Here is a 22,387-nt window from a genome sequence, read left to right on the forward strand (position 1 = left end):
CGCGCCGCTTCCGGCGCGGGGGGTGATGACGCCAGCGGGCGCGCGGAGCTGCGCCGCGGGGCGGGGCGAGGCGAAGGGGACGGAGGCGGCGCCGCCGCCGCCATTTTGAGGCGTTCGCACGGGTCGGTGCTGGGCGCTGCGCTTCGGGCCGGCGCGTTACCCCCGCGGTAGCACCAGCCCGAGAGATAGGCGAGCGGTCTCGGCAGCGCGGGCTCCAGCCCTGGTTTCTGTCAGTGCCTCAGCGTCGCTGCTGTCCGGCCGAGCGTTTCCCGTAGCAGTGGACCGGTAGCCCCGGCCCTCACGACCGCGCATTGGCCGCTCTGCCTCTGTACGAAAATAACGTGCGAAAATGTCCGGGGCAGAAAAGGGGTGTAAAGGGGTGTTGACACCGCAACCGCTGCTCTTCCACTGGCTCCGATGCAGGGCTTGAAAAGCTCATATCTCTGTGTGCCTCTGTGGACAGCTTTGTTTTAACAGTGATTATAATTTAAAGAATGTATTTTTATAAACTATGGGGTCAGAGTAACCACTTAAAAGAACTATATGCTCCCATAACATAAGAACGAAGATATTTTGTCATTCTACTAATAACATTCTTTTCTCCCATGAGAAAATGATTTATTTGTGTAGCTTTTCATATAATGTAAATTACATATTCAAGCTTCTTATGCATCTAAATCACAGTGTATCCTACAGTCTTTGACACTAGGAATTTCTAAAACAGGGAATGTGAGAATCTGGAAGCATTTCCTATATGCCAGTGAAAACATGTAAATCACTTGGGAATTGGATGTCAGAATTCATGTCAGTTGGATACACGAGGGAAGGACTGCTAAGGAAAGTGAAATGTTGTGCTGTGTTAAGTGGTGCCATGCATATTTGTTCCTTTTTTCACATCTCTTTTGCCCATTATTAGGGCTTTCTGCCCTCAGACATGGCACATGCCTCCACCTCCAGCAGTAAAACCAAAGGAAAATGAAGGAGAAAATGCTTTTACAGGTTAAAAAAAAAAAAAAAGGAGTCACACCATCCTAACTGAGGTGCTTACATCCCTGCACCCTGAGAAAAGTAGAATACACTGACAAAACCCGAGGTAATTTCCTAATTGAGAATCAGTACATAAAAATAAATTGCTCCAGAAAACATAATTCTCTATTACTTGGGGAACCCCATGAAAATCCTCAGTTTAGTCACATGCAGGACACTTCAATTCCAGCTACCTGGTCTCAGGGTGTGTAAATGAAAAAAAAATAAAAAAAGATAAATAAGAGGGTAGCAAGGATGAAGGAATGGCTTCTGCTTGAGAAGGTGTTAAATCAACCAGCGTAGTTCGTTGTGGAAAGTGGATGGAGGAAGAAGGGCAGGCGAGCAGTCTGTCTTATCGTAGATAGCGTGGAGCTGGTAAACAGGGAACAGTCACGGCACAGTATTGAAGCGATTACAGGCACTTATGGGTATCAGGCCCCAAAAGAGAGGAAGCAGTCTTGCACAGTGTGTAATTTGACCACTTATCTCAGATGTTGAAAAAATTTGAACGCATAATATCTCAGATGCTGAAAACTACCCCTGGTTTCCGGAGGCACGCAGCGCAGTTGCTGGAAGGAGACGTCCTGTGTCCTGCAGGAGAATGACAGCTCTCTGAGGTCTTGGGTGAAACTCAGGATTTGTCACTAGCACTTCAGAAAGGGCAGGGATATACCGCGTGCCGGAATGGCCCAAACGCCGCCCAAAAGCTGGGAATTTGAACCTGGCATCTGGCTGCTGCTTGGTGTTGATTTCCAGGTATTGAATCCCAGCACGGGAGGCTTTAAACGTGTCAGCAGCACGTCGGCACTGCGTGCGGAGCTTCACCTCCTGCTCGTCAGGGGATTGAACCCTGGGGAAGGATTCTCAGTTCTGCCAGTAGTTAAGGCTCCTGGAAATAATGAAACTCTGTGCTGAGTTTTTGCCAGACTTACGCGTGAAGTAATTAATATTTTGTTTGCAGTGAGTTTATGAAGTGGACTTAAATTCACTCCTGTATACTTGCTCCCAAGTAATTCATCCTCAGCTCTGATGTGACTGTACAATTCAGATTACAACTATTATTTAGTATTATGCCTTGAACACAGTGTACATGAATTTTAACTGAAGATTTGTTTCAATGTAATTTTTTCCAGCAGAATGAAAGCAACAATTTGATTGTTTCAGAAAAAAAAAAAAAAAGAAGGCTGACAAATCTTGCTTTCCTGCTGCATTTGAACTCTGCTTTTGTACATGAGAAGAAAAAAAAAAACAACCCTGAATGTTTAGTTATTCTGTAACCAGGCATTTCGGGTCAAAGACACAGAAGGGATCAGAAAAAGATAAGCAAAATTAAAATGCCAAGGTCAGACAAGTTCTTCCTAAGAGCAGTGAAGACAAATCTGAGAAGGAAGCAGAACATAAATCAACGTCCTATCTCCACTTTGCTTCCTAGCCAAAGACACTGAAAGTGTCTCCAAGAAGTAAAAAGATATCTCCCATTAAAGAGTGCCAGTGTTGTCAAGGGAAATTCGAAATAAAACACTCGCAGCCCTTGCTGAAGGGATTGCTCCTGAGTGCCTTCGCAGTCCTCCGGGGAAGGAGGGGATTACTGGGCACAAGGGCCAACTCTAACCAGTGGCAAATTGGTTTTATTTATGTGTACATCACGCTGAGTCCTAAACTCATCTCGGCCACCCGCCTGCATCCTGACACTGCTTTTTGGGGGGCGTTGGGGGTGAAATAGGAGCTGTTTTGCTGATGCGCTAGGGCTTGTCCCTGACCCATGCCATCCCACCCCGGGGGGGCGAGCGGAGGTAGCACATCACTTCCCCGCGGGCTGTGGGACATCAGACTTGCAAGGACTGCAGCAGGGCTTTGGAGGTCTCTCACGTGAGGGGAGCTGTTAGGACACCTCTCCTGTAAACAGCCCAAAGGCAGGACGGGACCCAAACGGCCACCACAGAGCTGCCCGTGACTTCCCGGGGGCTGCAGGCACTCTGTTTCCTCCGATCAAGGGAAATGTCGTTTTTTTTTTGTTAATATAGGTACATAAATCAAGCCATGTAGGAATGTGTGATGAAAAGGGACCTTCTGGGGCTTTGCAGTCATCCTCCTCCTGTTCCAGCCACCTCTTCACCATGGTTAGCGTCTCCATCCCTGTACGCAGAGGTTGTGCTGCAGGGACCAGGCGTTTTCTTTGTGTCTTTCTCAAAGGCAGCAAGCCAGAGGATTTGGTTCTGGGGCTTGTGAGACCACTTGCTGGACCATCACTCTACCCCTTCCCTAGCGACGGAAAGATCCCAAGAACACTGTAGAAAAGCGTTCCCTGGTGTGATAGCACTTTTAAAATGATCCAGCTTGGAGTGAGGAGGAAAGACAGCACGATTTACAGCATGGTGTGATGTTCCGGCTCGACCTGCCTCCCTCAGCGGAGAGGAGCTCTTGTTTCCCAGAGAATGCGTTTCTGAGAGAGAGCTCCCATCCCGATCGCTGCCAGGCTGACGCTGAACAGTAAAACATCTCTGTTTAGGGAGTATGCGTGTCTGCTGGGTGAAATTTCACAAGGGCAGCCAGAGGAAGCTCTGAATCAGATACGAGGTGGGATTCAAAGCATTAATCACACTGGAACACGACTTCAGTGCCAAAGACACTTTATTTCAAGCTGGAAAATGCCAAGAACAGGAAGAACATAAGGAGCCTGTGCCCATCTCCAGTTAAGCTTAAGCTAACCAGTGCTAGCTGTGCGCTCCAAGGCCATCACTAAGAGGTACCTACCTTGCTTTGCAGGACGCAGCTCCGTCCATGGATCAGATAGTTCAGGGAGGAGGATTCCTCCCTTCCAAATGTGGCTGGCACAAAAAGACAGCACAGCAGCCTTGGGATGCTGCAAAGCCTCTTAGCGGTTTATTGGCTTAGCCAACTGTGGCCAGTAACTGTGAAACAGGGATGGCAAAGTCTCTGATGGATGCTTTGTGCTTTGCCTGCAAAGTCAGTCGCTCTTGTAAGATGCTCTGGGCGCCTTAGAATGAACATTCACTAAAAAAAAAAATAAAGGGCAAGCATCTGCTTTATCAGGGTATGCTTCCGTTACGCAATGAGGACCGAGCCAGGTGGAGTGAACATTATCATTTACGTTAACCCCAGGCTAACAGAGTGTCATTCTCCTCGGCATGCTCTTTTAATAGTCATCATGCCAATAGCTTGAGCAAATAAGCTGGAAGTTCCTCCAGTTCAGTCTTTGGGACGAGGTCGTTCACCTCGTGCTGTAAATGAACTCACTAAAGAGGTGTGTTTTTTTTCCAGGGGCTGGAGTGAACCTCACCTGTTGGACTGGCCTTCACACACGACGGAATGAATCACAGCTCGTAGCATACCGAGGGCAGGAGGAAAGGCAGCCCTGTTGCCGTAGCAGGACGCTGACTGGGGCTCGGAGGAGACGTCCTCAGACGGCAGGGCTTAAAGAAGAAATGTAGCTTCCTCTCTGCTGGGAACTGCGTGTTTCTGGTGAGTTAGTGGAGATTAACGGACATTCCTGCTGCGCTAGCTGGTGGGTTAATTTATAGCCGTCTGAAAAGAAAGGCTTATTTAGTTATTTCAGTTAGAAAGCTCGAATCCTTGGAAATTTTAAGGAAAGGCTGCGTAACTTGTTTAAGGGGAGACTGAATGGCAAGTGAGAAGCAGGCTGGGATAACTTCGGCATATAAACAGCCTGGAAAGCAGTCAAAGGAAAATACTTAATATAACTCAGATTTGCCCTTTAACTTTTGACTTTACAAAGGTTAAAAAATAATACAGACTGCCTTCTTGCTTTAGTATTTTAAATATTAAATATTTTTCCTGTGTTCTTTAATTGAACTTGGTCCTTAATGTACCTTTATAAACCCACCAGTTTGTATCTCTGTAGTGTGCCATTGTAAATCCTGTGTGAATGCCAAAGACAGGCCATCCCACTTTTAGAATACATTGGGAATAACTGATGCATTTTCACGTAATCAATTAAGATAAGATAACCACTAGAGGGAGAGTCTGAATGACAAGAGGAGATTGTTTTACAAAGACTGGGACAGTATAAGTGCATTTCCACATACTGTGTAGTGAGTAGAGTGTCCAGAGAGATGTTACCATCTTAACAGAAGCTGTACTTGATGGTCTTTCCAGAAGACTTTTTCCCCCCATCTTTACTTATGTCAATATAGTAAATATTTCAAGACTTCTCATTTGCAGAGTGAGGGCAGTGCCTGGCTTGGTAAGCAGCCTCGAGTGTTAGGCCTGGTAAAAACCAACATACAAAGCACATGGTGGTTTCCTTCGCCAAGTTTTGCCAACCTTTACAGCACTGGTCCTGCAGCTCTGCCTTGTGTGTGTGGTGGGTGTTATATCTCCAGAGGCGTCCATCCTGAGGAGGGGTTTTACCGTTTTAAGTGCTGGGATCAATATGTAGAGCAAAAAGCAGTCACTTGCCATTTTTTCTGTACTTTCTTGAGGTTTTCTAGGATGCCAGTGAAGTCCACAGATCCTGATTTTGAACAAGAGGATTTGGGGCAGCTTTGGCGAGTGGCTCTTTGTTCCTGAAGTATGCACAGCATATACATTTTGCAGCTTTTTGATGTGAAAATCCCATTTGCAAAAAAAAAGAAAGAAGTTACCCAATTGTTCAGGTGTAAATATAAACTCAAAATAACACAGGTAAAATGTTTCCTCTAGAGGTTCTGGCCTCTTTGTTCTACCTCCTTCCATACAAGCATAAAGTGCATGAGCTTTCTCTCATTTGAGCTTCCTGTGTTGTACCCAGGCTGGGAAGCAGCCTCAGAAGGGTCTTGGATGTGTTCAGAGGGTTGGGAGACCAAAGTCCACAGCTTAGAGTTGTCTTAAGACCTGGATCTACGGGCTCGTCCCCGTCCAACAGCAGCCAGAGTGCCTGCTGAGATGTGCGAGCAGGGGAGCAACGGGAAGACATCACCCACGCTCTCTCAGCTTGTTTGGTGGAGCGGCGCTCGCCCACGCCGGGATGTGGACAGCAGGACAGAGCAGCTCTGCGGAGGAAGCTGACGCAGATGACTTTAAAAATCTCTCTTTCAGGCTGAAAGATCCAAACTCTCCAAAGCACGTCCAGCCCAATTGTGGGGCTCACTGTTTCCTTACTGGGGAAACTGACGGTGCAGGCGGCGTCCCGGGTCCTGCTCAGGCTCTCTGCTGGGGTAGATACACTGGCCTGAGAACACCTTGTCTTGTAGCTTTGGTGAAGGAAACTTCCAAACCAGTTTGGTCGGTTTATGTAGATGTAAAAGATGTTGAAAACAATGGGGGTTTCCCTTAAAAGCCCTTACCTAAATTTTCTGTGTACACAAGATAAATATCCATTCTGCTCCTGTATTGTCCTGGGAAGTTCCAGCCTCTGGTGTGTGGGAGAGATTTGGTGATGCCAAAGACTTTATGAAGCAGTGAAGCACTTTTAGCAGCTTTCTAGCATCCCTGCTGTGCGTGGCAGCTTTACTGCGGATGCCAGGAGGTGGCCCACGAGTTATGAAACACCTTAGGAGAAAATCAGCAACATGCGTGTCAAATATTCCTGTTCGAGCGAATGATTAGACAGAAGCCTTGCACAGCAAGATTTAACACATTCGGGTGGCAATTCTTACTAGGGTGTAGGAGACTTGTAACTTGATTTCCTTGGCACCAAGACTTTATTTCCTCTTTTCTGAGGAGTGATCCGTGTGATTAAGCTAAAGGTTACCTGGACAGTAAGGTAATTGGCGTACCTAACTGCGGGGAGCAGCTTTACCCGTATTTTCTGAAATCCAGAATCATAGTGGACCACGTATTTGAAAGTCTCGTTTTCAAAAAATTGCTAAAAGGTGGTTTTCTGTCAGCAGGGAGCAAGTCTGCATGCCTGGTTGGCTATAAAATGTGAACTTTGAATCGTGAAGACATTGAGAAGGGGGGGGAAATAGTAGTAATCATTAGGTCTGTAACCGACAGGACAAATGCTTCCCTGAGGAGTCAGCAGCAGCGTTGTTGACACGCCTGGCACGGGGGAACATGCTCATGAGCAGTTTCCAAGGAACGTTTTCAGACAGTGCCAGGCCATGCTACGAAGGCGGATAAAAGTTGAGAGTATCAGACAGTTGTAAAAGTCTAAGTCTTCATGTAATAATTAATGGCCTGTGGGGCCAGCGTGTCTGCGGGATGCGTGTGTGTTGTGGTGTCACTGACCTGCGAGTGAGTGACCGTTCAGATGAGGCCAGTGAGCAGCGACCGAGCGGTGGGCTGGGGAGAGCCAACCAAACATCTCAAACTAAGCCACGGTGGACAGAGGGAAAGCCCTCTGCTCGAGTCAAGTCCCTCCAAAGGAGCCTGAAGAACTGAGCTGGACAAGCAACCTTAAAAGCTGGATTGATGCCACTGACAAATGAGGGACTAAAGGTCGAGGAGGAGCTTTCGGCTTCCCTGAAGGGTTGGAGATACCTTTGTCTCAATGGCAAGCTGGCTTTTCCTCCTCTTGCAGCTGAGCCTTCCACTTCCTCATCTCCCCGCCCTTATTCTGCCATCCATGGACTGGCAGCAGGTAGTCTCTCCGCAGGGTGTGGGTTCTCTAAGGACTGTGGCAGGGGAGTGAGGAGGGAAGCAGCAAGGTTAGCAGGGAGGGGCGTGAGCACAGCCTCGTTTAAAATATCATCACTCTTGCTTGTGGCTTTGTCTCCTTTCGTCTGCTATAGACACCAGAGGAGAAACATCTCTCCAATCCCTCAGAGTGATAGCTCATGCAACTTTCAGGGCTCCTGCTGATAAAACCGGTGACTCTGTACAGTGGGAGCTAGCAGAGGACGCTGCGAGGTTGTCCCTCACCTCTCAGCTCTCTCTCTTTCCTAGGCGCCTGCGCACTGAAGAAACACTAGTGAAGAAGTGATCCATTCCAGCTGCACATGAAAATATGGAGTTCTTCTGGATAATCCCATTTTTCCTGCTGCAAGGTAGGGTCTTGGCTTAGAGGGTCATGGTGTGGGTGCAGTAGGTCACACGTGCTGAGCCGGTGCTTCTTCACAGGCTCTCACCCACAGCAGGCTCAGCAAGGGCTACCGGAAGACGTTGTCTGCTGGGCAGGTTTGCGAGAGCAGGATGTACACGTGCAGGAGTTTCTAGCGTTGTTGTCTGACCGTATGAACGCCCCGCTGGCTGAAGGCAAACACGTACACATAGTATTGCGGCAAAGGCATGCATTAAAGACCTTAACTTTCTGGAAACATGGTTTATTCCTCTCCATGGGCCTGTTTTCTCAGTGTACACCAGCAGCAGGCTGGCTCAGCCGTGGGGAAAGTAGCACCCTAAGCCTGTGCTTACAGCACTGTTGCGATCTTTTTGACACCGAGGAAGACACCTGACGTACAGAGATGTGATTTTTTTAAAACCCAATATCAATATCTGTTGGGACCATCTGCAGCTCCACTGTGTGGAGGGATGTTTCAGCTGATACTTGAAGGTTAGATAGCCAAACTGGAAAGACCTGAGCCCCAAACCCTTCCCCCTCTGGTTCCTCAGAAACAGAGATGTTGGAAACATTTCCTAGTTCATCCAGCTGGAGCAGGACATCAGGATGTCTGTCTCCAGAGGGAAAGCAGAAGGCAGCAATGAGGTTCACTGAAGGTTCTGAGTCCTCTCTGCCTCTTGGAAGAGTCCAGGAGAGCAGCCTCCCACCTCCCAGGAACCCCAGGAAGGGGCTGTGGGCTGACAGTAGCCAGCACACCAACGAGCCCAGCAGAGAGAGAGTCTGGGAGAGAACCTTACCGTCATCTCTTTCTTCTCTGGGGAGCAGCTACAGATACAGCTTCAACCAGAACTCAGCACCAGCTGCAGGGACAGTCTATCTGGGCTTCTCAGAACCCCCCCAAAAGGATGTGCTTGAGCCCTGTTTGCTGAGCAGTGCGGGTTAGGGAAAGCTCAGCTACGAGCCCAGCGGCCCCGGCAAGGAGCAGCTGGCCTGGAGGCAGTTTGCCTCTTGAATGCCTTTTGCTCCGTGCTGATTTCCCAGTTCCAGAACTGGGCGTCGTTCCCATCTGCCCTATACATTCTGCGTGTACGTCCAGTGCTTAGGGGGTGGCCACACTCATACACTGCTTTTTTTTTGCAGACGCTGAAGCTTTTCTGATGAAAAACGCTAAAGTCAACCTGTGTTTACAAGCCAGCCCAATGAATGGGAATTTATTGCTGCAGGACTGTAATCCAGAGTCAGATTTCCAGGACTGGTCTTGGCAAGGCGATTCTTTGATGAATCAGGGCACGCAGAGCTGCCTCTCCGTGGTGGGCGCCGACAGAGTGCAGACGAGTCTCTGTGGCAGCATGGCCTACACCAGCTGGGACTGCTCGGATTCACTGCTCTCTCCCCTGGGCAGCAGCCAGGGCTACCTGGTGGCAAACAGAAAAGGCGTCGCTCTCAACAACGTGAGAGGCCTCAAGGCCCAGTGGCAAGATGTTGCAGACAGGAGCGTGTGCGAGGAGAAAGCGGGTAAGTGCCGCGCACCCGAGATAAAACTGTGCCCTCAGGCTGCGTTCTGCCTGCTTGGAGAGATGTGCTGGGCCACCCTGCGAGCCAAGGGGAAGCCATTTCTAGCCTGAAGTATTGCAGGGAGCGACTGTTGTATCTTTCTGCTCTTTTTTCCTCTGCAGTCGAGGAGGAGCAAGACATGTTCTTCCCTGCCGCCCTTGCCAGCACACACATGTATGACTACGCAGCAGGCAACGTGACCCTCATGCTGGGTATAAGTCAAGAAGAGCTGGAGGAGCTGCTCTGGTTCTTCCGCAGAGAAGACCGTAAGTCCCGTTGACGTTCCTGGGTTGAAAGTTGAAACAGATACACAGTCCTTGTCTGTTAACCCTCCTGCCTAGTGAAGATTCCCGAGGGAATTCCCCAAGGAGGTGATTTACCTCAGATAGATAAACACTCAGTCTCACCTCTAGAAGAAGCAGGCCGTGGGTGAAGACAGGCATGAAGCTTTGCTGAGATAGGTAGCATCTCCTCCTCAAGAGGGGTTCAGCCTCTTCACAGCCTGCCAAGAGAGCAAAGGTCTGGGGTGACCTGTGATTTTGGCAGGGTGGAGGGAGAAGATCAATATGAGCAGGTCAGCACCCCGAGGATCAACTTCAAAGCCGCAAAAAGTCAAGGACGGAGCATCTGCTGCCATCTGTGCTGTACACCCCAGCCAGGGTTCGAAGGCAAGAGTCTACCAGCCCGATTGTGGCTGTGGTGAGAGAGGCTGCAGAGCGGAGGGGCCTTTCCAGCAGTGCCCGTGGTGGGATCCTGCAGCTCTCGGCCTTGCTCCCGCCCTCGGGCACAGCCGCTCGCAGCTCTCGGGCGAGGTTGAAAAGCCACGCGTGGCAGATGTGGTCAGCGTGAGCGAGACAGAGCCCGAGGCAGGGGGCTGTGAGCGGCAGAAAGCAGTGGTGTCAGTCTCTTGCCCAGGGAGGGAGAGTTGCCTGAGGTTATCCCCAAAAAATGTGACCTGGGTGCTCTGCTCTGGGTGCTGAGCTCGACACCAGCACCTCTGCCCTCATCCTGCAGCCAGGTCGTGACACTCTGAGCTTGTGTGTCCTCAGGAAAACGCTTGGCCGGACTCTGCGGGCCACACTGCTCTGTGCGTGCTAACGCTGCCTCTCCCTGCTTTCCCCAGCATCCATGTGGGATTACTCCATGCTGGCACTTTCCTTCGTGGCCATGATTTTGGGTCTTCTCCTCCTGGCCATTAACATTGCACGAAACAGGTGAGTCAGGAAAATTTGAGGGTCTTTTGGTGTGTGCTGGGGCGCTGAGAATCCCCCCGCAGGCAGACCTGTGGGTTTGGCAGGGCAGGGCAGGAGTGATGGGGAGAAGAGCAAAGGCAAACTCCCGTTGAACCGTGCTTCGCTGTAAAACCTTACCTGGCTCCCCGCTCCCCTCATGTGTCACTGGGAACGAACCACTTCACCTCTCTGGGCCCTGGCTCCTCACCAGTAAAGCGTCTGCTACAGCTCTGCGCAGCCCGACGGGGCTGTTGGGAGGGAGGTGACGATAAATCGGTGTGAGGTGTTCTCCCGTAGCCGGCTGGGTGTTACCGCCTGGCTTTGGGCGATGTGGCGTGCTGTGTAAACCACGTGTAAACCCCGCAGCTGTGCATACTCAAACACTTCAAACGGCTGACGTGACGCAGTGCGGCTGGCGAGGTTTGCCCGTAAGCAGCCAGCGCGTTCCCAGGGCCAAGGTGTGAACGATGGACGTAACCATCACCAGGGGTAGATACCTGCCCCGAGACGCGGGCTGGGCTTGCTGCTTCACTCTGCGTTTCCTTTCCCTGCAGGAAGAGGAAGATCCACATGTATAGAGAAGCGGCGCAAAGCGCTCAGGAGGCTGAGCTGCAAGCCAAGCAAGCCCTGATGACCCTGCGGGAGGACAGCTCGGCCGAACCGCAGAAGCTGGAGGCGGTGCCCCAGGATGAGAGATCAGGAGAAGTGATGGTCCAGTGGAAGGACGGGACCGTCACGTCTCTGTACACGGAGAAGTCTGAGGAGGCCGTGTAGCGGCGGCTGAGGTCAAACCGATAGGCCCTGAGGGATGTATCAGAATGTCTCAATTCGTAGTGATGGAAGTTGAAAAATGCAGTTTAACCTGGGGGAGCAACGGAGAGCAGCAGAAGTGACTCTGGACTCGAGGCACACCTCCCCCCGTTTCAGCTCCCACTGGCTGGTCCGTACCCGCTGCTCTCAGCTGCCTCCAGCCTTCTCCCCAGCACCAGCTTGGCCCCTGCCTCCGCCGCAAACAGGTGGGAGCTGAGCTGGGGCAGGAGGCTGGGGGCGGGAGGCTTTTCCTGTGGCCAGCCACGGATGCGTCCCGTCAGGAAAACGGCCACAGTGACGCAGAGGTGCTTTTGTTTTTTGTTCTTTTCAGAAATCATCTTTATTAAAATACTTTCCAAAGTGGTTGATCAAAATCCCATATTCTGTCTCTCTATCAGTAAGGTCACCCATATACAGATAGATGTATATATGTGCAAATGTACACATGGATATTTTACTCCGTAGAGTGTCTGCAACTCCAGGAGAAGCAGAACATTTATCCTGATAACTGCAAATAAAACCGAACGCGCAGCCCTTGGCCCTGGCTTGGGCCCAGGTAGAGCCCGGCCTGCTTTAGGATTCACTTCACGCCCCTCACTGGGCGCACGCAGGAGCCATGAAACAATTTAAGACATTTTTGGAAATACATCAGTCTTTTGAACAAAGGCTTTTCAGCGCGTGTCCTTGTCGGTGAATCGTGTCTCCTTGCAAAGCCTTTGAAAACGAACACAATAGTGTTAAAAGGTGGTTAAAAACCCAGCTATTTCGGTGTGAGTTATTTCGATGCATGGGAATCGGTTTCAGGACACCTGAGGCCTTTAGTCGGCTGGAACAATACCTGCACCTTTCTCAACGAGATTTAAAAAAAAAAAAAATTTCCTCCTCCTTATTGCTTGGTCAGGGGGCCCATGAGACGAATGAGACGGGTGCCTCCGTGCTTGCTTAATGATTAATTCCCCCTTCCTGGGCTCCCATCACTGGGCACCCAGTGCCCAAGCCGGCTGGGGGGGTCCTGGGGACAGCCCTCACCCCTCTGGCAGCGCCTGTGGCTCCGGAACTGCCCGGATCTGCACGGAAAGCCGGGCCGGCCCCCCGTGCCGGTGGCAGGACAGGGTGCAAACACTGCGACAGTGCTCAGCCAGGGGTGGACGGGAGCTGAGGCGGGGGCAGGCAGGGTGATGCCGCAGCTGATTTCGGGCTCTCGGCACCCCAGCTGCTCGCCAAGTTGCCACCACAGGCTTCGCCCCGGCGCGGAGACCAGGGCCACCGTCCGCCAGCGGCTGCTGCGGTGCCCGTGAGTCCGTCACGGGTGGTCCCAGCCCTTGCAGAGCCCGGGTGGATGGGGTCTCTCACCGCCCTCTCCGCGGCCCGTAGGGACGCGTCCTAAAATATCTTGAAGCCTTTCAGCAAGGTGAGTGTGGGAGCTTTCCTCTTGCTTTGAGCCCGCGAGGACTTGACGGTGACCAGCTTGGCCTGGGCCACCGAGGGGATCTCCTTGTAGTTGACGGTGGAGAGGGTGCTGAAGGTGCAGCTGGCCAAGCCGTGGTGGGTGGGCAGGGCGACCGGCGTGGCCACCGGCGGGCAGGGCCGCTCCTCGGTGATGAAGAGGGGCCGGACGGGCGGGTTCCCCTCCGCCTGCCGCCGTACCTCCCGCACGGCTTCGTGGAACACGTGCTGCACCCTGGAGAAGTCCTGGCACGCCGACACCTCGTAGAAGAGGCATCCGAACCTGCTCGCCAGCGACATCCCTTCGGCTGCGGGCACCTGCCTGGTGGGAGCGGAGGGGATGGGTGCAGCATCCCTCGGGGTGCTGCAACCACCCGAAAAGGGGAGCGAGGGGTGCAGGCGGGGAGCAAGGGACCCTACGTCCCACATCTGCTTCCCCATGAGCGCCGGGGCAGCACCCGCTCGCCCCCTCTCCTGGGACAAGCAGAGGGATGCGTGTCCAAAAGATTTTTGGTCCCAAAATCCCAGAGCAACGGGCTGCGAGGGTCCCTGGGGAATCACGCAAACTCCATGTGCGCCAGGGACGTGGGGCTGGATGCAATGGCAGCAAACTGGGAAGTGGGGAGGAGCTGGGGCCGGTCCTGGCCGTGGGGAGAGGGAAGCATCCGTGCTGGGAGCACAGGGGGATTCACCAACGCCCGGAACTCAAGGACCCGTGGGACCAACGCTCAGCACGGCCCCAGAGCGGCAGAAAAGGGCAGAAAAACACAGCAGGGACATCCAGTCCTGGCAGCGGGGACGGGGCGAGGAAGGGCTCCAGGGAAAGGGCACATCCAGAGGGGAGCGAGGAGCTGGAGCCGGCTCAAGCCCTGCCTGGGGACGGTGACGCTGCCTGACCACACAGCCGAAAAACATCCCACTGAAAATACCACCGGGCTCAAAATAAACACATCATCCCCCGGGCAGGAGAGCAGGGGCCTCGGAGATGTAGGAGGACGTGGTGAATACCGACAGGGGTGGAAGTAAACACCAGGAAAATTCAGATTTGGGTTTTGCATCCCAGCTGGAGGGATGGGGGGCATCTGTGAGCTCTCCCGCACCAGGAAAAGACGGCCTTGCTCCGCGCCCGGTACCTGTACTGCTCCATGTCCAGCTTGTTGCCCAGCAGCAGCACGGGGCAGCGGCGCTGGCAGCCCCTCCTGTGCAGGGCGAGGATCTCCAGGTAGCGCTGGCAGCTCTCGAAGCTCTGCCTGTCATCGATGCTGTAGACGACGAGGAAGGCGCTGGCCCAGCGCAGGTAGCGCTCGCAGTTCCCGGGGCCGTCCTGGGAACGAGAGGAGCAGCTGAGCCGCGGTCCAGCCAACGTCACGCCAGGCGTTTGGCACCAGCGGTGCCGCGGTGCCTCACCTGGTCGGCGGTGTCCATCACCTTCAGCAGCACCGGCTGCTGGTCCACCAGCTCCTCCGAGGCGTAGGTGTCCTCTGCAAGGAGAAGGGTGGTTGTGAAGATGGGCTGGGGTGTCCCATCTTCTCCAAAGCCAAGCCAAGCCCTGGATGCTTGGGACGCGGTGGGAAAATCTCATCCCTTGATGAGGAGCATCCGCCACCAGCGCCTCCCACCTCGCTCCTTCCTGAGATAACGTTATTTGAGGAGGCTGGTGGTGACGCTGCTGGGCAAGCCCGGCTGGGAGCAGTCATTTCCCCTGCGTGCCGGGAGCGTGGGCTCCCGCGGGAGAAGGAGGGAGGGGAAGGAGCCCGGCGCGGCCGTCACTGCACCCGGGGCTCAGCCCTTATCTAAATGCCACGACTTGGAGAGATAAAGCAAGCGGGGGGCTTGACACCGGGACAGTTTCCCAATAAATCAGTTAAAAGGAGCAGCACCCTTTTCTTTTGGAAGGGGGGCAGGCAGGGAGAGATGCAGATGCTCAGCCGTTCCCCTGGGAGGAAGATGCCTTCTCCCAGCCGGGTCCTAACGGATGCGTTTCGGAAAGGTTTTGACGTGGGAAGATGAAACCATATTCCCAAAAAAGATCCGAGGAAGAAAGGATTTATCCTTCTTTCCTAAGAGTTGCTGAGTTATTAAGGGCTGGAGTCGGTTCCTGGACAAGGTCCATATCTCCCTAATGTCCCTGATAAATCATTTACGGTTCTTCCCCGCGCCCTGGAGTCAGGCCTAGGAAAATAGTTATTAATTACTCAAACGAGTGGAAAAAAAAAAAAAATATCCAGAACTGCTTGCTGCAAAGCGCAGCCCCTGCCGCCGCCCGCTCTGCAGCCCCCACTCGCTGCCCCAGCCCTTCCCATGCCCGACACCCCCAGCAGCAAGCAGGAGGCACGGGAAGCTCCCCAAGGACCCCCAATAATTCGGCTTTCGGTTTCTTGGAGGCGATGCGGGGAGCCGACGTTCCCCCGTGGGACATGCCCGCAGAGAGCGCTTGGGTCGAATCCAACCCTTCTGTTGTTTTTTGTGTAATTTTGAGTGGTTGGTTTCCCGCCCGCCCCCCCCCAAATGCTGTATTCGTGGGAAACGCAGGAGACAGGAAGGATGCTCCGTGGGAGCTCGCGGGGGACAACCAGGGGGAAACACCCGCGGAGAAAGCGTCTTACCCAAGTTGGGATCATACTCGCTTATGAACCTCTTGGTTAGGAACTTCACGGTCAGGGCTGCAGGAGGTGAAAGAGGTGGGTGAGGTGGGCGTCCCCCCACAGCACCGGTACCCCGACACCCCCGCCCCCATTCCCGGCCATCCCCGTGGCGGCGGGGCACCCGTCTCACCTGACTTGCCGGCCCCTCGGCACCCCAGGATGGCCACGTTGCACTCGGCGAGGGGGCTTTGGGGCGGCCGCTCGCCGCCGGCGCGGGGTTTGCCGAACATCGAGGACATCCCGGGTCCTGCGGGAGAGAGCGGGGGATGACGTGGGGCACCCACCGCCCCGCCACCCATATTGGGGGAAAGCGGGGCTTGGTGGCACTGGGGAGGGGGATCCGCTCTCCTCTATCCCCATCGTAGAGCCAGGGCAGCCGGCATCGCCGTCCCACGCTGGCGGCCAGCACCCCACCCAAGCAAAGGCAGGGAACCCCCTCTCATCCCTCCACCCACCCTTCACACCCCAGAAAGAGAAGAGAAACGCAGCCTCCCACCTTCAAACCCAGTGCCGGAGGAGACGCGGGGCTCGCCGGGCTGCGCAGGGGCCGAGGCCACGGCCGGGGCTGGGGGAGCAGCGGCCCCTGCGCTGCTGGGGCTGCCGATGAATGAGGCAGGCGGAGGCGAGCGCGGCTCCCACCGCTCGGGCCCCAGCCAAACTCCTTGTAAGGAAAGCTGCTGCGCCGGCGCCCGGCTGGACGCGCTTCCCCGGCCGCCCCGAGGACAGTCGCCCCAGCGAGGCACACACCGGCCCCCTGAGCTCCCAGGGCTTTGGGCAGGGACCCTCCGCCCCAAAACCTGCTGTACCTACGCTCCGCGGCCACCTCTCGGCACCTTGCTGAGCTCCCTGCGAGCCAAAGCCCGGTCTCGTTCCCCTGGCTGAGACCGGCGCACTCGTCACACCTCCCGCAGGCAGAAGCGGCAGCCAGGAGCGATGCCGCCAGCACAGCCACCCTCCTGCCCACCGCCTGCCCAGCTCCTTCGGATGCGTTTAAGTTGCTGGCACAGACTTTGCGGAGGGGGGTGGGAAGAAAAATAAAATCCCGTTTTTCCACCCCAAAGGCACAATCCCAAGGGGAAAACAGGGAGCACGGGGAGTACTCACCACCGCTGCCCGCGCCGAGCCATCAGCCGGCACCCGCCGGGCTCAGAGCCCGAGTAGGTGGCGGAGGCTGAAGTCAGCGTTGTCATGGCGATCGCAGCCATTTGGGATGGGGCTCAGCGCCCAGGACCGCAGGATTTGGCCCCCAGGCCGGTCCCGAGGGCTTTCTGCGGGGGGCCGTACTGGGGGCTGGGGGGCGAAGGCCGCTCCGTGGTCACGCGGGGCTGCTGCGCCGCTGGGATTATTGCCCGTTGGTGCAGGGAGGATATTTTTAAACCCTCCCAAAATAGTCTGGGAGCATGGAAGTCCCTGCAAGCCCCCGGGATGGGGAGGATGGGGATCGCTCCCCTGCGGGACCCCCAGACCCCCTTTGGACACAGGTCAAGGTTGTTAAAAGCATCGGAGGTAAACGTGGAATTTTAAGGCGGGGAGCCGTAAGGATCAATGCCGGTAACAGCGCGAAGCTTTCCCCTTCTCCCCTAAACTGAGATTTTTGGGGGAACCTGCCAGGGCCACGGTGGCGCCGGAGCTCCCGCCTGAGGGGCTAAGGGGGGAGGAAGAAAATATCCTTTTGGCAAGGTGGATTAAATTAGGCAGCGTCGTGCTGCTTGGATTAAATTATGCGTCAGAAATAACGACCAGCTGCAGGCGGCGATGGGGGAACTGGGGGCTCTGCTGCCAGCCCTCCTCGCACCCCTCAGCAGAGGCGAAACGGGATTTCTACCCAAAAAAGCTGTGAATAGCGAGCGACGTGCCAGGAATAACTCTGTGCTTCGCCGTCACCCCCTACACGAGTCGTGGCAGGGGGGTGCCTTTGCCCTCGGCCGAGTGTTACGGGGGAGCGGGCGAGCCCTGCGCCCGGAGGGGACATTTCGGAGAGGAGGGGCTCCTGCACTTCATCTTTCTTGCCCTGGGATCCCTGGGTGAAGAAGGTGAAGGTGAAGAAGGTGAAGGTGAAGAAGGTTGCCCAGGTTGCCCTATGCCTCCTACCTGGAGAGGGTCGCAAAGGGAACGGCCCGGTAACGGTCCCTCCCTGCCCGCCGCCGCGCTCAGGGGGTGGCAAAGCCCCTTTCCCACGGTTGGGACGACGGCACAGAGCTTTGCTGCCATCGGTTACCTCCCTGCAGCAGAAAAACTCACTTTTGTAGGGGAAAATAAATAATAGTGCGACAACGTGCTCCTCCCAGCCACGCTAACGTGTCGCTGTCCCCGTGGGCAGGGAGGACATCGCGGGCGGGGGACACCCAAGAGCAGGGAGAGGGAAACCGATCTTCCTTGGGGCATCCAGGCATCCTCCGTGGGACGACGCCTCCGTGGGCATCTCCGCCGCGAGCGGCACCGGTGGGTGACGCCGGAGCCCTGCCTGTGTTTCGGGCAGGCGGCTGAGCCCGGCGGATGCCGGTGAAAGGCCCCGGTCACGAGCTCGGCTATCTTTAGCTGGAGGTATTTATGTTACAGGGCAGCGGCGTGGCGGGCGCCGGGCAGCGCAGAAAAGCCATCAAAGGGTGGTGGAGGCAGGAGGGGGCCCAGCACCGAGGAGCATTGGGTGCTGCACCCCCCACCAAAAGCCACTGAACCCCCCAGGCGAGGATGACCCCGGAGGAGGAAGGCTCCCGTGTAGGGCCTCCGGAGTGGGTGCGTATCCAGGTGGAGGAGCAGTGGTTCTGCGTGGAGAAGACCTTGTTGGTGGAGAACAGCGAGTATTTCCGTGCCCTCTTCCGCTCGGGCATGAAGGAGAGCACGCAGGAGGAGATCGGGCTGGGGGAGCTGAGCGCGGGCGGGTTCCTCGCCATGCTGCGGGTGCTGGCGGGTGAGAGGCCCATCCTCGGCAGCGAGGAGACCTTCCAGGCGGTCGAGTGCGCCGCCTTCCTGCAGGTGAAACCCTTGGCCAAGTACTTGATCCACTCCATCAACTCTGACAACTGCATCCTGCTGTACCAAGCCGCCGCCATATTCGGTCTCCTGGACCTCTTCCATTGCGCTGCGCTCTACATCAGGGACAGCTACGCCGAGCTGGAGGAGTACCTGGACTGCCTCTCCACCGACCTGCTGGCCTACGTGGAAGCCCTCCTGCCCAGCACCTTCGTGGCGGTAGGAGCCCACACACCCACCTTTGAGTTCCTGGAGGACCTCTCCAGGACCATCTGCTACCTGGATGAGGAGACCAACACGTGGAGGACCCTCTCCTGCCTGCCGCTGAGCGCGAGCACGTTCCTAGCCGGCATGGCAACCATGGATAATAAGATCTACATTGTGGGTGGTGTCTACGGGGCCAGCAAGCAGGTGGTGGAGAACAGCTTCTGCTACGATGCCGATGCCAATTCCTGGAGCGAGTTCCCCAGCCCTCATCAGCTGCGCTACGATGTCAGACTGGTGGGCCACGAGGGCTACCTCTATGCCATCGGTGGGGAGTACGCAAAGATCTCCCTGAAGTCTGTGGAGAGGTATGACGTGGCCTCCAACACCTGGAAGTTCGTCTCCGACCTGCCACAGCCGAGCGCGGCGGCACCCTGCGCCCAAGCCATGGGGCAAATCTTCGTTTGCTTGTGGAAGCCGCTGGACACCACCGTCATCTATGAGTATGAGACCCAGCGAGACACGTGGCTTCCCGTCACTGAGCTCAAGCGGCACCAGAGCTACGGGCACTGCATGGTGGCCCACCGCGACAACCTCTACGTCATGCGCAACGGCCCCTCAGACGACTTCTTGCGTTGCGTCATTGACTGCTTCAACCTGACATCGCGGCAGTGGACTGCCCTGCCCGGGCAGTTCGTGAATAGCAAAGGAGCCCTCTTCACTGCTGTCATCAAGGGTGACACCGTCTACACTGTCAACAAGATGCTGACGCTCCTCTACTCCGTGGAAGAGGAGACCTGGAAGTTCAAGAAGGAGCGGGCAGGTTTCCCGCGCAGTGGCTCCCTGCAGACCTTCCTCCTGCGGCTGCCAAGGCGCGACCACGATGTCGCGACGTAGGTGGTCCCCCATCCCACATCGGGGTGCTCTCCTTGCAGGTGGCCTTGGCTCTGCATCTGCCGCTCCCCTGGCCCCGTCTCCTCCTCCGCGGAGCCGTGCTCAGGTCCAGGAACGTGTCAGGTTGGACTTTGGAGGTGACACTAGGCCCTGGCAGAGAGAAAGGGGCTGCAGGGAGCTGCTGCCCGCCTCTGTGTGCACGGCGTGGGCTGTGCGCAAAGTCCAGCGGGCTCACGAGCCAACAGGGCTTGGTGGCTCCTGCAGAGGACAGATACCAGGGAAACGCAAACCCGGGTTTTATTTATTCTGACCACACTCTGAAGGTGTGCAGCATCCCACCTCCTCTCTGCTCCGATGGGAAATCATTTGGTATATCCTGGAATTAAAAGGAAAGCTATAAAAAAACCCTGTGTTTTTCATTACTCTTGGGTTTTGGGTTTTTTTTCCCCCTGTTTCTGAAGGAAAATACCTCCTAACAGGGATCAGCATCAAGGCTTGCTCCTACCCACCGAGTGCTTTTTCAGCTGCGGCTCCATTTCAGAGCCGTACGTGGGAGCGTGGTTCCCACGCAGCCCCGCGCTCCCGGGGGAGATCGCCACGGCTGCTCTCGGCCGCAGCGGGGTCCTGGGAGGAGGGGAGATGGGGGTGGGTGAAGAAAATCATCTCCTGGGCACCGAGGGGTTTCTGGGACCTGGGAAGCAGATGTGCGTGAGCCGGCTGTCGGCTCCTCCAGGCTTGTCTGCCAAGCCCCAGCACAGACCCAACGGGGTGGCAAGTGCTGGCCCTCATCAGAGGCTCATTTGGGCCAAGATGGGGTCTGTTTTAGGACACGGCAAAACTTGGAAATACAGAGGGTGCAAAAAGGGAAGGAGAGAGCACCACCACCATGCGGCGATGCCAGGCTTGCAGAGGTCTTCTCCATCAGCAGGGGTCCGTGACCAGATGAGCCGTTCTCACGAGATACCATCCCTTGGTACGGAAGGTTGGTAGCCCTCAACATCAGCTGTGGGGATGGCTGGAGAAGGCAGAGCTCCCGTTTGTGACCACAGCGCTGCTGGGAGACCTGTGGGTTCCCATCCGTGGGGCAGGCTCCGGGCTGGCCGTGCCGTCCCGGCCGAGACGGAGCGGAAGGGAATACCAGCTGGGATGCCTCAAATACCTCTGCTGGTGACCCTCGCCAAGTTCTCAGCATTTTCAAAACAGTTACCGCACTTCAGAAAAAAAACCACAAAGCAAAACAAACAAGAAAACCCCAGCTCGCACCCATGTCTGATTGAAACCCACTTGACGTGCCTTGTCCCCGTTTGCCCTCTGCCACCGGGCCAGGCCGCCGCCCTGCTGTCACCGCCGGGATGCGGACCGCAGCCGGTGGAGGTGCAGGTCTGATGGTGGCACGGGGGAGGCAGGGGACGCTGGTGGCCCTCTCCCAGCTCCGCAGCGTGCTGCAGCGTTAGCTGAGCAGCGTTACTGTCCTCGGGCGGACCGTCAGCAGAAAGCCCATCACGTCAAATCCTCGTTCCCTTCCTAGACGAAGCCAATCAACATTTCACACTGTCTTCCTCTAACCGAAAGCAGCACATGGAAGCACGCCGCTTTAAAACTATTTTAAGTTGAAGAAACAGCTTAAACCTTCTATTAAAAGAAAGTTAAAATAATTCTGTTCCTAAAATATTGATGAGGGGCTCCTGTGGCTAACCCGGGACAGCTGAACTTGGCAGGCTCTCCCCTTCCCTCCAGCTCTGAAACCACCAAGAGATACCACCTCTCCCCCACCTTCACATGCTGGTTTTTTGACAGTTTGGAGGTTTACAAAGATATTTGCCGACAAAATGCAAAAGGTTTTAAGATTGTAAGTGTAGCACCTGGGGGAAAGAGGTCTTGGCAGGTACTTTGAGAATGGCATGGATGCTTCCAAGAGAGACGTAATTTCTTGCATCCCTCAATCCAGACCATGAAGCAGAAAGCAACACGAGATGATTTTAGGTACACAGGGAGGAAAAAAGATTCTTACCTCTGCAAACAGGGGGGGAAAAAATGATGAGCCCGGACCAAACAAATCTCTAACAAGAGCGAGAGCTGCTCAGCCTTTGCACAGCGAGTGGGCACGACGCTGCAACTGTGCTTCGCTGCTCCGGGAGTCAGTCCTCAATGCCACATGTTACTGGCACCGGCGTAGCACCGTTATCTTCCCCTTTCAATCTTCACAGCGTTTGCTCCGCCAAAGATTACAGTTTGAGGCGAAGCGATCTATCTAATCACAGTTTAACCTTTTGCAAGTTTTCTTTTTTAAGGTGACATCATCTTGGCAAGGAGGGACGTAACGAAAAGCTGTCTGTAGAACGGACTTGCCTTATAAGGGCCGTATCTAAAATAAAAGCTTGTATAACCAAGGGAAAGCAGGAGGAAAACCAGGGCTGGGAGCTCCAAGAAGAGCTTGTGAGCTCCCCACGAATACTTCCCTTGGGCACACAAGGTACCCCACTTTCCTTTTCAACGCCGTTAAAGAAGAGAAGGTATACAGGATCGTTGGGTCTGGATGGGTCAAGTCCACCAAAATCTGGATGCCAAGTTTCCCTGTTGCATCCAGGCGAGGATGGAGGCAGCCATGGAGGGCTGGACCCTCCTGCTGGTGTTTGGCA

The 22,387-nt window shown here is 55.0% G+C and overlaps 3 protein-coding genes and 1 long non-coding RNA gene across 8 annotated transcripts; 2 read left to right on the forward strand and 2 right to left on the reverse strand.

Annotated features, from left to right (window-relative positions):
* Positions 1-783: 783 nt before the first annotated feature.
* On the reverse strand, positions 784-4,112 carry LOC147599219 (uncharacterized). The gene is made up of 2 exons (XR_015259823.1): positions 3,781-4,112; positions 784-1,915 (listed from the first exon to the last, which is right to left on the reverse strand). It is a non-coding gene; the product is annotated as an uncharacterized LOC147599219 (long non-coding RNA).
* A 225-nt stretch (positions 4,113-4,337) lies between these two features.
* Positions 4,338-11,965, forward strand: SLC51B (SLC51 subunit beta). 2 transcript variants are annotated; one of them, XM_010130525.2, is made up of 6 exons: positions 4,338-4,509; positions 7,876-7,976; positions 9,131-9,505; positions 9,667-9,810; positions 10,668-10,758; positions 11,331-11,965. In XM_010130525.2, the coding sequence occupies exons 2-6, from the start codon at positions 7,937-7,939 to the stop codon at positions 11,548-11,550; spliced, it is 870 nt and encodes a 289-aa protein (XP_010128827.2). In that variant the 5' UTR covers positions 4,338-4,509; positions 7,876-7,936; the 3' UTR covers positions 11,551-11,965. The 2 variants fall into 2 exon arrangements, with proteins under 2 accessions (XP_010128827.2, XP_086612953.1); XM_086756827.1 differs by lacking the exon at positions 4,338-4,509 and adding an exon at positions 7,368-7,570.
* On the reverse strand, positions 11,893-22,384 carry RASL12 (RAS like family 12). 4 transcript variants are annotated; one of them, XM_086756829.1, is made up of 6 exons: positions 21,760-22,384; positions 15,808-15,924; positions 15,639-15,695; positions 14,440-14,513; positions 14,166-14,356; positions 11,893-13,354 (listed from the first exon to the last, which is right to left on the reverse strand). In XM_086756829.1, the coding sequence occupies exons 2-6, from the start codon at positions 15,914-15,916 to the stop codon at positions 12,970-12,972; spliced, it is 816 nt and encodes a 271-aa protein (XP_086612955.1). In that variant the 5' UTR covers positions 15,917-15,924; positions 21,760-22,384; the 3' UTR covers positions 11,893-12,969. The 4 variants fall into 4 exon arrangements, with proteins under 4 accessions (XP_086612955.1, XP_086612957.1, XP_086612954.1 ...); XM_086756831.1 differs by lacking the exon at positions 21,760-22,384 and adding an exon at positions 17,769-18,239; XM_086756828.1 differs by lacking the exon at positions 21,760-22,384 and adding an exon at positions 16,782-16,921.
* Positions 18,276-20,153, forward strand: KBTBD13 (kelch repeat and BTB domain containing 13). The gene has a single exon (XM_010127547.2). It carries the CDS (start codon positions 18,369-18,371, stop codon positions 19,749-19,751), a length of 1,383 nt encoding a protein of 460 aa, XP_010125849.2. The 5' UTR covers positions 18,276-18,368; the 3' UTR covers positions 19,752-20,153.
* Positions 22,385-22,387: the final 3 nt, after the last annotated feature.

Source organism: Chlamydotis macqueenii, chromosome 12 (assembly GCF_036417535.1).
Source record: "Chlamydotis macqueenii isolate bChlMac1 chromosome 12, bChlMac1.mat, whole genome shotgun sequence".
Lineage (NCBI taxonomy): Eukaryota > Metazoa > Chordata > Aves > Otidiformes > Otididae > Chlamydotis > Chlamydotis macqueenii.

Coding starts and splice junctions, on each gene's coding strand:
- SLC51B (XM_010130525.2), top strand. CDS start 7,937: ATGGAGTTCTTCTGGATAATCCCATTTTTCCTGCTGCAAG. Junction 9,506..9,666: donor CGTGTGCGAGGAGAAAGCGG/GTAAGTGCCGCG, acceptor TTTCCTCTGCAG/TCGAGGAGGAGCAAGACATG. Junction 9,811..10,667: donor GTTCTTCCGCAGAGAAGACC/GTAAGTCCCGTT, acceptor TGCTTTCCCCAG/CATCCATGTGGGATTACTCC.
- RASL12 (XM_086756829.1), bottom strand. CDS start 15,916: ATGTCCTCGATGTTCGGCAAACCCCGCGCCGGCGGCGAGCGGCCGCCC. Junction 14,357..14,439: donor TGATGGACACCGCCGACCAG/GTGAGGCACCGC, acceptor TCTCGTTCCCAG/GACGGCCCCGGGAACTGCGA. Junction 13,355..14,165: donor CTGGACATGGAGCAGTACAG/GTACCGGGCGCG, acceptor CGCTCCCACCAG/GCAGGTGCCCGCAGCCGAAG.
- KBTBD13 (XM_010127547.2), top strand. CDS start 18,369: ATGACCCCGGAGGAGGAAGGCTCCCGTGTAGGGCCTCCGGAGTGGGTG.